This window comes from Tachysurus fulvidraco, chromosome 6 (genome assembly GCF_022655615.1).
Source record: "Tachysurus fulvidraco isolate hzauxx_2018 chromosome 6, HZAU_PFXX_2.0, whole genome shotgun sequence".
Taxonomy (NCBI): Eukaryota; Metazoa; Chordata; class Actinopteri; order Siluriformes; family Bagridae; genus Tachysurus; species Tachysurus fulvidraco.
In genome coordinates, this window is record NC_062523.1 from 19,267,776 (window position 1) to 19,280,381 (window position 12,606).

At 38.8% G+C, this 12,606-nt stretch overlaps 1 protein-coding gene across 1 annotated transcript in view; it reads right to left on the reverse strand.

Moving 5' to 3' along the window:
- The window catches only part of slc49a4 (solute carrier family 49 member 4), a 40,772-nt gene that overhangs the window by 15,033 nt on the left and 13,133 nt on the right, over positions 1-12,606 (reverse strand). The window contains exons 3-5 of the mRNA XM_027164705.2: positions 9,683-9,951; positions 8,029-8,158; positions 2,153-2,261 (exon numbers count right to left, since the gene is read on the reverse strand). Of these exons, the coding sequence (XP_027020506.1) occupies positions 2,153-2,261; positions 8,029-8,158; positions 9,683-9,951 (508 nt within the window). The remainder of the gene's footprint in view (positions 1-2,152; positions 2,262-8,028; positions 8,159-9,682; positions 9,952-12,606) is intronic.

Below are 12,606 nucleotides of genomic sequence, written 5' to 3' on the forward strand. Positions count from 1 at the left end.
GATAGTGATGTGGTATCAGGGGTTGTATTTCAAGAAGATAAAATACAACCTCGACATCTATCTACAGACATGCTCCAAACCAAAAGCTCGCTATGATGTCTGTCAAACCGCCCAAAAAGGCACGAAGTGCTGTGTAACTAAGGAACGCGTGTAGTGTGATGCACTATTCCTAAATGTACAGCCAATCGACTCCAATCAAAAACAGATTTACATTCTGCATCATGTGCAAGTTCTTATCTAAATCCTTCAACAGACAAGTCATTAGCTGCCTTTATACATTTGGGTTTTCTCCCAAATGCAAAAAACGCTGCTTCATTTCAAGGTTAGCATTTACACTAATTAGCCAGGCAAATATGAAACGTTTTAAACTCATTTAGCTGCCAGAAAGCAAACACCTAATGCAGAGGAAAGAAGTAAATTAATGGCTATATGGTAAGTGGAATGAGAAAAGAGAAGATTTGTGGTGTGTTAAGTGTAATTATGCATTTTTAAGCATGGTCAATAATCAGGAAATGAGTCTAAGAAGAACGATTTTAGAGTGTGTGTGTGTTTATAGGCCTCTTAGTTCCTGCTTTGTGGAATCCTCGGGGCAAAGAAACACTGCATTAGTCCTGGTAATAAGCTCTTTTCTCATAAACCATTAGAGGAAATTACTTTAAAATGTTCAGCCTTGTTTTTTTTTTTTTGTGGCAGTTTTGGACAAATCATGCCTGTTTTGTGCTTGATCTGAATTTACCCATTTGGGACAAACTGACTAATTTCTCTTCTAAAAATTCAGCCAAGTCTACCATCTTCTGTGGATTTTGCCCATTCGGTTTGACTCTCTAAGCCAGAATGAGTCTGTTTTGTTATGGAGCAGTATGCAGGTGGAAATAGTTTCATGACATCTGGTACTAATTTAGCAGGACATTCAGCTACGAAAACACAGGAAAACATTCTCCTCAGTACATTTCACTTTGTCAAAAATTTATGTCTAGGGGGACTACAACATTCAACGGAGCAAAAGTGTACACCTCTAGCAAGATCTACAAATTTGACATGAAAGTAGATTTAATTTTTTTTTTTAAAAAAGGAGTTTGTATGCAAAATATAGTCTGGTCAAATCATGCAGAATCAAATCAAACATACACTCCATGCACAGTCTGCTTCGGTTGACACGGCACAAGTCTGTCTCCTTGTTGAACATTATTTCTTTAGAAAGAACTTTGAAAGGTCCTCTTGATGTAAGTGGCCATAAAAGCAGAGAATGCTTCAGGTGGTTGCATCATGAATGACAATCATAATGGTAAATGAAGCTTGAAAGCAAGGAGCATCTCTCTGACAGCTGTGTGACACACAAAAAGGACAATGTGCCACTTTCTTGGTTGATTTCTTGAGAAGTAACACCTGTCTCATACTAAATGTTAACAGGTCACTGTCACGCACAGAAGGCAGAAACATCTCTCTCAGATTCTGCCAAAACTGTTTGAACCCCCAGTCTGTGGGGTCAGATGCAAATCTGAAGAGGATGGAGAGAATCAGAGATGCTGTGATGGAGGACTTCTCTCATTAATCTGTAGTGCTGTTGAATGTGCCGTATTTTGGCAAAACATGCAAATAGAGGAGTCTCTTGCATGTACGTTTGATTAGACACCGATGGGAATGGATTTGGAGGATTTCTTTCTTTTCTTTTTTTTTTTTAACAAGGCCATAATTAGATTGTTGCAACAGCTGATTTAAAGTGAAAAGTCTATTCACTGAGATCTGCCGGGGTTTAATGAGGCGGTTCAGGAAGGAAAACAGTTTTAGAAGATTTTTGCTGTGGGCGCCTAGTCGCTAATGGTACATGTACACTCTGGGGTTAATTATGAGTCAAAATCAATACTGGACAAGAAAATAGTATTTTTGAGCATTTTGCCTGGATCACAATGAAAATGATCGTCAACACAGCAGAAAAGAGAGAGGATTACATGTCAGTACACCCCTCCTCCTCTCTCGGACTCTACTTAGTGGCAGAATGTCTGCTATTGAATTATGCTTCTTTATGAACTACTCGATTATTAATACTTAAGTTCTGTTGCATTCATTCAAATTTGCTTTTGATGCCTGGTGGTACCTTCTTCATATGTGCCTCAGGTGTGTGTTCTTCATATGAAGTGAGGTGATTTCTTACCTGGCTGACCCTCACAGGAGTCAGAATCATGTCCAACACACCAGACCATCCAGCTACAACTCCTGTAGGCACTGAATAGGCAAGCGCGATCATCAGGAACCTCAGGTTACTATAGCAACAAGAGAAAAAAACATTCTGCTTACTCGAGCGAGATAAACACGAACATCCATTCTAATTAAAATACACAAATATCCATTATGTCTCTAATCACATCCATTTATCTAAATTACAGAAACCTGAACCCGTTCCGCATTTACATTTTTGATTACACCTTACGAATTTATAGGTTTACTTTGGTCCTTTCAGATCCTTTCAGTTTGAACAAATAACATATCTTACCTGGCCATCACCAAGACGAAATGCCTTATTAAATATTTCGGACAAAAACAACGAACGGATTATTGAGTTGAACGTGACTGATTAAACGGCCATTTATGTCACTGCTCAGAGACTGATGAAGTTAGGTGCCAAATTTTAGAGGAAATTTGACCGATTCCTGACACCAAATTGACATTTTAAAACACTCTATGGTTCAAGTCTGGTTTAAGGACGTTCTAAATACGCTTTATTATATGCAAACAGAGCAACAGTTCAGATTACGAACTGTCTCTACACCTCAAACGTTCATTAATTTTCTACCGCTTTTATCCGAACTACCTCGGGTCACGGGGAGCCTGTGCCTATCTCAGCCATTTTTGGGCATCAAGGCAGGATACACCCTGGACAGAGTGCCAACCCATCGCAGGGCATACACACACTCTCATTCACTCACACACACACACTACGGACAATTTTCCAGAGATGCCAATCAACCTACCATGCATGTCTTTGGACCAGGGGAGGAAAACAGAGTACCTCAAACATATAATGCCAAAATCATGTCATTTCTGTTATTTTTAAAAATCCTGGTTCAGCGACACAGATGTGTCTGTAAGCAGATTTTGCACATCAGTGGAGGCTCATGGGTTAAGGCTCTGGGTTACTGATCTAGTGATTGGGGGGGGGCATAGTCAAGGCTTCAAGCCCCAGCACTACCAAGCTGCCAATAATGGGCCCTTGAGCAAGGCCTTTAACCCTCTATACTCCAGGGTGCTGCATCATGGCTGACCCTGTGCCCAACTTCCTAATGAGCTTGGATATGCAAAGAAAAGTATGTCACAGTGCTGTAAAGAAAAAGCAGCAAATAAAGGCATATTTAGGCTTAACTAAATAAATGTTCCTCATAAATGAATGGATGGATATTTGGTTATGTCTTCTTTAAACCTCTAAAAAAAAAAACATAGCTGGTAACCATAATTTCATTAGCAATTAAAAAATAACTTGGGTTCTGAGGGATCAGAGTTTTAAAAATAGTTTGGCTTTGTGTAAAATCAAAGTAATAATCCAACCCAGGCAACTAAGTTCAATAAAAATATCAAAGAATAGAAGAAATACCAACAGACTATAGAGACTATGAATAGAGAGAGTAGTGTGTGTGTGTGTGTGTGTGTGTGTGTGTGGATATGGGGTCGCAAGCTCGTTGCTGAAGTTTGCACACAGGTACGCATGTGTGCTCACGCCGAGCTTCTGTAAATACACCACAAAAGGAGATACAAGGCCACATCTGCCGGTATGTTGAGCAGGAGAACAATCAAGTGAAAATAATATGATTCATTAAAATTTCTATTGTGCTTTAGAAATCGTTATAATGACAAAATAATCCAAGTCCAAGTCATTTTAATGGAGAAATGGGTTTCTAGCTTTCTGTTCAGTATAATGGTCTAACCAGATGACCGTGACAGTGAGAAGAGAGAGAGAGAGAAATCACATAAAGAGATAAGAGAGGTAAATGACAGAGCAGGGATGCACTGTATAAAGAAATCCTTTTGTGTAAGTGAATGTTGATTGTAACAAGTCAGTTTTCATTCTTTCATTCATTCATCTTTATTAGCCACTTTATTCTTATCCTTATTCCAGGAACATTGCATGTGAGATGGCAACACACCCTGCATGTGAGAGCAGTCCGTTGTGAAACACGATGACCGTGGCCACCAAAACCAGAGGGCAGGATTAGCAGTTAAAATCTGCACCAATGATAGCAAAATCAGTACCATCTTTACTGGCCCAGATGTACACAATTTTACTTAGCATCACTTCCAGCACATGGCTTGTTGGAAAGTTGAGCAGCTCATGGTATCTGATCATGAATGTTTTGTGCGCACTGAACACGATCTGCTCTTGGGAATGTAATTGGGATGACTGGGGAGATCTGGTAGTCTGGAAGAGTTTCAATGATAGCTGTACACAGTTAAAATTGAAAGACAAATACAAAATGAAGATTACAATAATGTGCTATTGTTGAGTGGAATTAGTCCTTGCAGCAAGCTGGGGCTTGCAAGACAAGTGCCACTGATTTCAGACATCGTGAACGTCCTTAACTAGACTGTCAGCCAGAAAGAGATTGGGATGGTTCATGATCACGTGAGTCACTGATCTAAAATATCAGGTTGTACTGTACATCCAGATGATTGTAAAGATAAAGCAGGAGAAAGCTCCCCAATCTGTAAAATGCATACTACTTACACTGATCAGTTCATAATTTAAGATGAAGAATCAGTTTATTTCATATTCAGGCATGTAGTCATACCCTTTGGTGTGTAATCGAAATTATCGGTTCCTTATTTATACCCAATTCCCAATTCGTACACAACTCCTCTCAAGTGTACTGCAGGCTTCTCTCACAGCCTTTTTTTTCCCTTTCGTTCTGCTTTGCCGACATCGTCAACCCCTCATGCGTTCGATTGCTCTATTTGTGCGTAACTCATTACTCACTCTTGTCATAAAGGGTTACCGCTTCTGAACATAATCTCATTTTGTTTTTATTTAACACAGTCTAATTGAAAGCCATGATAACATCTGCCCTAAGAGAGACGTAGATGCATTACTCTTTATTTAAACTAGGTGTTCACGGCACATCGAAGTGTTTATTTTGTTACAAACTTTTCAGCTTTCCTGTCACACAAAATCTATGCAGCCTTTCAGCCAAGTGACAGAGAGATAAATGTGGGCAGGACAGCGGCTACACCAAGCTGACAGCAAGGCTAGCGCTTTGCTAAGTGTAATTATAGAATGGAGCAAGTGCTTAGCAACAAAGCTTTGCCTTTTGTGGCTTCATGTCACCATGACGTACGTTAATCTTTAGTCTGAGTCGGTCCTAATAAAATATCATCAAGATTAATAAAATATCGTCAATTATCTGTTATATGGTTATTTAAAAATAGACATCACTAGTAATCACACTAATCTGTGTAGAAAAATCCAGGCCTTTAGTCCTCATAAGTAAATGCAACACAATACAATACAACACAATTCGCAACGCTTGAGCTTTTACACATTCCTCAAGTTAGAGCTGTGTGTAATCATCGCCTGATACAAAAATCTCCGGCTATATCATTATGTCATCTATTAGCATTTCTAAGAGAATCTCTCCAATCACTGCATTAGAGCACCAGGGCGACGAGTGTCTCAAGGTCCCCTTAGAAAATCAGCCCCTCTCACCTGGATTTCTGTCTGTGCTTCAATCACTCCCGTTCCAATTATAATCATCAGTCATGTTCACACACCCTCCTTATGTTCCAGATGCACCCTTCCTGATTTCAAAGAGTGTGTGGAAACCAACAATACATCCCACAGCTAGCTCACAGACTCACCAGACACTTTTCTTTCTTTTTCTTTTTTATTCTTCCAGACATTTGTGATTATTATCTTTGTCCCCTCTTTATTTAAGCTTCGTACCTTGAATTCTGTTGAATGCATTTGAAAAAGAAAGAAAACTTCTTCGATACAAAGTCGTGTCCAATCAAAGTCTTTGGTTTTAAACTGAACCTTTATGGCTACATTTCACTATCCATGCCCAGATGTAGATGTGATAGGACCGTGTAAGTGCTGCTGTGGCCTTGATGGTGTAATCGGGTTTTGATGCAGCACCTTTTCTCCCAGTTGAACCCATTTCATTAACCTTCCAGCAGTAGAAAAATCAATACCCATACACTAGCAGGAGCTTATTTGGATACGGTACAGAAGCATTCCAGGCTCTTTATCTTTGAAACATTTCGAACAACCCTGCAAAGCAACCACTAACCCTTGGCAGTAGAAGCTCCGGGGTTAAGATGTTGGACTACTGACCAGAAGATCTGAAGCTGCTCTTGTTGGGACTCTGAACAAGGTCCTTAACCCTTAACTGCTCAGTGGTATGAATAAGATAAATTTAAGTTGCTCTGGATAAGGCCGTCTACTAAATACAGTAAATGTAAACTAACACTTGTTCATTAAGGCTGGCCATGCTGAAATGCCTCGGGAACTAATCATACTCGTACTTTTTCCCCTAAGCCCAGTTAATCCTAATAATCAAAGTTACCATACTAAGAAAGCTCCGAATAATGTTTTTTTTTTGTAAAGATAGCATGAAGTGGTAAGAATCAAAGCATTTGAGAGAGACTTATCCCAACAAAAAAAAAAAAGAAATGAAATGAGCTGTATTTCAAACTCCAGAGACATCCGAGTCTGAGAAGAGAAATTAGTTTCACAGATAACTTGGAGTTCTGAGAAATTGATTACTGTCCCTCGTCTGTAGCGTTCTGTGAATGTGCACAAGCATTACAAAGCTCAGGCTACTGCAGCTCGACTCTGCTGCTCGCTATGAAACATTGTGAATTCATCATCTAGACTCCAGTCAGCAAGACAATTTGAATTCCTTTCAGCTGCCTAGATGTATGTATAAAATGCACAAAACAAGTAACTATGCATATTCTAATTATATTTCATCTTCTACTGAAAGTTTTTGTTTGTTTGAGAGCAGAAAATCTGGCATCTCTCTGAGGTTTGACCTCACAGACAGGGTCCTTATGTCAGTGCCGCTGGATGCTCACTTCTTTCCAGGCAGCAGCTTTCAATCCATTCCAGCAGAGCTGAGGCAAACATACCCAGGGCAAGGAACAGACATTTCTGATTGGTAAACAGTGACACTGGCCCTGGCTTTGATAAACAACCTCTATCAAAAGAAGAAAACTGTGTATGCTGCATTCAAGATGAAGTTGGGAGGATGAAGACTCGTGTGGCCGATAAGATTGCAGAAAAAGATGATCTATTTAACATGCAGGGACAGTGACTGCCAAACTTAAGGCTTCATAATTACTCTACGGGGATAGAGACACATCTTTGATGTGCATTAACTAACTAGAGCAGATGGTGAGTGGCAAAATGACAAGACCCTATTCATTAAGATTTTCTGTCCCTTAGAGCCAGACCAAATTCGTCTCTTTGCAGGTTCATCTGAATTAGAAACCCCACATTAATCACATCTAGATCTCTAAATGTGTAAAGGAGTCGTTCAAAATGCTTTTGAAAGCATCTGTATGGTTAGAGCCATAGATTCGTTTGCATTAGATTTCAATACGCACCTACAGACAGTTATGTCATTATGTTCCCTGTTATGTTACATAGATTTTGCCTTTCATCAGAATTTATTCCTATATTCTTTGCATGGGTAAGAAACATTAAAATAAGAAATGTCTGTAACTACATACACCCTCACATCCATGAAAAACTGTAATGCCTTTATGACAATATGAAGGAAAAAATCTCTTTATACCAACAAAACATATGGATGTGTCAGGAGTAACAAAAAGGCTAATTAGTATAACATAAAGGAAGGATTATTAGCATAACAAAGCATTTTTTATAAATCACAAAAAAAACCCAAAAAAAACAAGCCACAGTGGATTCTAAATGTTTTGGCCACTTATGCATAGGCGTGAATCTTAAATGACTTATAATACATCATGGAAACTAAGGTTCTGCGAATAGTGTATGTTAGGAGTGTGTTTGGACCCGAATACCTCAATAATCTGCAGATGCTGCTCCTGTAGCTGAGTCGTTGGCTAGCTGCTGCTACGCTGGGAGGAATGGGTGGCCTGGATGGGAAATAGTGTAGCACGACTGCGAAGAGGACTGCAATCATCCCCAATTCTGCACACAAAACAGATAACACGGGTAAGTCAGCAAGCCATTACCTTTATTCTAATCTAACAGAATTGGTCAGGCTTGAAGATAAGTTTGTTAAATATACTTCGTAAGCATGAATGGTGACGTCTGCTATCTCAGACTTTAAATGCACCATGTGAAAGAAGGATTCTGAGCAACATCATTAACAGCCACATTTATCTGGAGTTAACTAGGAGATGGGAAGATTTATTACACTCCTGCACAATAAGGAAACACATAACGAGGCGAGTGATCGTCTCATTAACCCTGCAACAGTCACATCCTCAATAAGTAATGCGACAGCATCAAATCTTTATGCTACAGTTTACATCTTGATTAGTCTCAGTGTGTATTTCTGTGTGTTTTATAGCACAGCACTATGGACTTCTCTAAACCAGAACGTTCAGTAGGTATCGATTAAGTTTCCATCGATTAAGTTTCCATAGCAGCAGATCTGACAGTAGTCATGACAGGAGTTCGGCTGTTATTTAAAAAAAAAAACAAACAAACAAAAAAAAAGGATTAACTTTACACTCTAATAAGCGTATTTCACATAGACTAGCACGGTGGATGCTCTACATAATCTAAGACTATTAATAGATGGATAAAATATGGTTATTTTAGAAGTACTAGAAAAATATATAGTCGTTGCTATGGTAACGCTTTGTGCAGATGGGTAATTTAACATTTAAGGAAGGAGCTTTTGGTGTCAGAGCTTTGAAACAATCAATAGGTTTTCGATCATTATAGCCGCTGTAGTGTAAATGATAACAGGATCTTCAAATAATTCAAAATCAGGAATTAAACAGGACATAATTATTTCTTCTAAACGCACACCCTGACATTTTTATTTTTTCTTACATGGGTCTATGACGGTGTGCGTTTCTGTGCTTTCCTCTACTCATGCCACAGTAAGTAGCTCCCAGCTTTCTCACCACTAGCTTTAAATAAGGTAACAAAATGAAACGTACATAAAACCAATCAGAATACTGCTATACAAAGTATTTAGTAAAGTATTTGTTTGATTTTCAAACAAAAGCATTTCTGTGAAACTGCATTTGTCTGTGATTATGAGTTTCTCTAATGTTTATTTTAGGGAAGACTGACTCAAGTCCAAAAGTGTTATATAATTTTTTTTTTTCTCAGGGGAACATTTCAGAAAATATGAGTTCATTCCACTGCTTAGTGTTGCATACGGTTGGACATTTCCTTCTGAATACTAAAGCCAACAGAATTTGTTCTGGGTTCGTACTTTGCGTATAGAAAAATCTTTCACATTTTAAGCAAGGTAGTGCTTTATTCTGTTTCAGGGCCAGATATCTTATTTTCCTTAAATGCTTTAATTTTCTGAATCAGTTAAGCAGGACAGCGGCGTTCTCTCCTTTAAATGCAGGTAATGTTGTTGAGATCTTTGAGTTTTTATATTTGGATCAGGAACGAGACTGCTTTTGGGTACAGAGAATGTAGTCATTGATGTAGAGAAGGTTTTTTAAGGAGACAGTACTGTACCTGCATAGAGAACATATTGTATCCTGTCCCTGATGTGCTCTGGGTCCCATTGTGTGAAGCTGGTCACTGTATGTGTATCATTGGGTGCTGGTACAGCCAGAGGACCAATCAGGAAGGAGCAGGCTGCTCCGAGGTAGCCGACCAATGATGCGACAGCTGTGGCTGTAGCCCTTTGATCTGGAGCAAACCATGTAGTGGAGAGAAGAGGGCCCGCACTCATAAGGGTTGGTCCGGCTAAACCATTAAGAAGCTGCCCAGCATGAATCAACCTAAAAATGGTTATAAAACCATTATTATTATTGCTTATAAAAACATACCACCAGGAGTTTACATGAAAAAAAAACCTCAATTGTCCCTTTGTGAACCTTCTTATTTTCAAGAGACACACTGACCAAGGACGTTATTTCAGCAAATGACAACATGCAATTTATTAAAATGTTTATGAACAATTGTGTCAGACACACACACAAACACACACAAACACACACACAAACAATCAAGCAACTCACAGTGCATCGGATCTGTTGCTGATGACCTGGTGTCAGATTTATTTATTTATGGATCAGACTTGTTTGTCCAGCATATCAGACAGTTCAGATTCATAAATCTGGTGAATTTGGAGGATAATTCAATTTTTGGAGGATAGTTCAATTCACCATGAACACTTTGTCATGTTCCTCAAACCGTTCCTGAATAATATTTGCAGTTTGACAGGGTGCATAATCCTGCTGTATGAGGCCACTGACATTAGGGAATAGCACAAAGGGATGTACTTGTCTGCACCAACATTTAGGTAGGTGCTGTGTGTCAAAGTAAAATCCACATCAATACCAGGAAGCAGCAGATTACTGCCCAAAGCATCAAACTGCCTTCTTCTCATAGTACATCTTGCTAAGGTAAGCAACACACACACACACACACACACACACACACACACACACACACACACACACACACACACACACACACACACAGACACATGATGTAAAAAAAAACATGATTTATCATGGACTAGTTGTCCTTTTCATGTGCCTACGAATAGAAGTCGGCACAAACACTGACCAGCCTGCAGTTTTACAGCCCTATTCACATGTGTTCCAACACCCATCAAAGCCAGCATTAACCTTTTCAGCAAACTGAGCTGCAGTTGCTCTTCTGTGGGATTGGACCAGATGAACCAACCTTCACTCCCCACATGCATCAATGACTTGTAGCTTGTAGCTGGTTCACAGGTTGTCCTTCATTGGACCTTTTGTTAGCTAACCACTGCCTACCAGAAACCCCACAAGACCTACTCTTAATGATGCTCTGAGGCAGTTGTCTAGGCTAAACAAATTGTCAATTTTGTCCATTTTGCTCCCATAAAATATTCCATCACTTAACAAGTGCCACTGTAATGCTGTAATGAGATAATCAATGTTTTTTTGTTTGTTTGTTTTTTTAAACATCACCTCCCCTTTTTACTTGTGCCTGGTAAAAAATAAAGCAAGCCTCTATATGGAGCTTACTGATGGTTTTGTGTTTCTGAATAAACTGGGCCATCACCTGTCCCCAGTGCACAGCGTGAGCACCACCACAGATAGCAGAATCCCTTTCCATCTGCTCCACTGATATGTAAACAATCGCAGTCTGAAGCAAAGGAATGAATGCACAAAACACTAGAGAGCAAAACATTCGTTTGGTTTGTTTCTTAAGCGTACCGACAGCACATAAACACAGTTGCTTATATATAGTTATTTTTATCAAGATTTTAAGATTACAGAGTCAAGGGATCACATCATTGACCGAGTGAACAACAGAAATTACACAATTCCATACAAAATCTTTATTGTAGTAATAAGAATTCGATGCAAGACGCATCCCTTCCCATTCATTGACTCACAAAGTAGTGGCAGTTCAATGGAGGAAAACTCTGGGTCTATGGAGAATAAAAGTCAGTCAATAATCAATAATCTGTTTTCTATTAGCATAGCTACAATTCTTAGTGCTGTGCTGGGAGTGTTAGCACTTTTGAAAGTATTACATTTTGTGAGAACGAAGAAGGTGAAACAACAATCTATATTTGTTTTACTACTGGCTGTTCAAATATATTATGGCTTCTGTACTAACAACTTATGCACAGACTTGCTGGGTCGATGTTCCATTAAATCCAAAAGGATTTTAAAAATGTGATTATTCTGTTTTCGGTAAGAAGACTTTATTTCAAAAGAAGCCTCCAGAGTCGATGCTTTGTAACAGTCAGAGGTAAAGCTGCAACTTTCAGTTCTCAGCCACACAAGAATCTTTGGAGTTTCTCAGAAACGTGACAAGCTGCATTTGTTTGTGTCTTATTAAATTTAAGTGAGAACAACTGTTGATAGCTGGTATAATATAGCATGAGATGGTATGTTATAACACGAGATAACTTGTTTTATCTAAACATAACATTAAATATATATATATATATATATATATATATATATATATATATATAGATATATAGATATATATATATATAGATAGATAGATAGATAGATAGATAGATAGATAGATAGATAGATAGATAGATAGATAGATAGATAGATAGACAGACAGACAGACAGACAGACAGACAGACAGACAGACAGACAGATAGATAGATAGATAGATAGATAGATAGATAGATAGATAGATAGATAGATAGATAGATAGATAGATAGATAGATAGATAAACAGACAGACAAAGGTTTGTAGACAACTGACCATCACTCTCATTTATACTTGTTGAACATCCCATTCCACAGATCCCTCCTCGACTCTTCTGGGAAAGTTTTAGACCACATTATGGAGTGTTGTAGGGATTTGTGTTCATTCAGCCACATGAGCATTATTAAGATCAGGTACTGTTCATCCCAGTGGGGTTTGGTCAGTGGTGTTCAGGTCAGTGCTCTGTGCAGGACACGCAT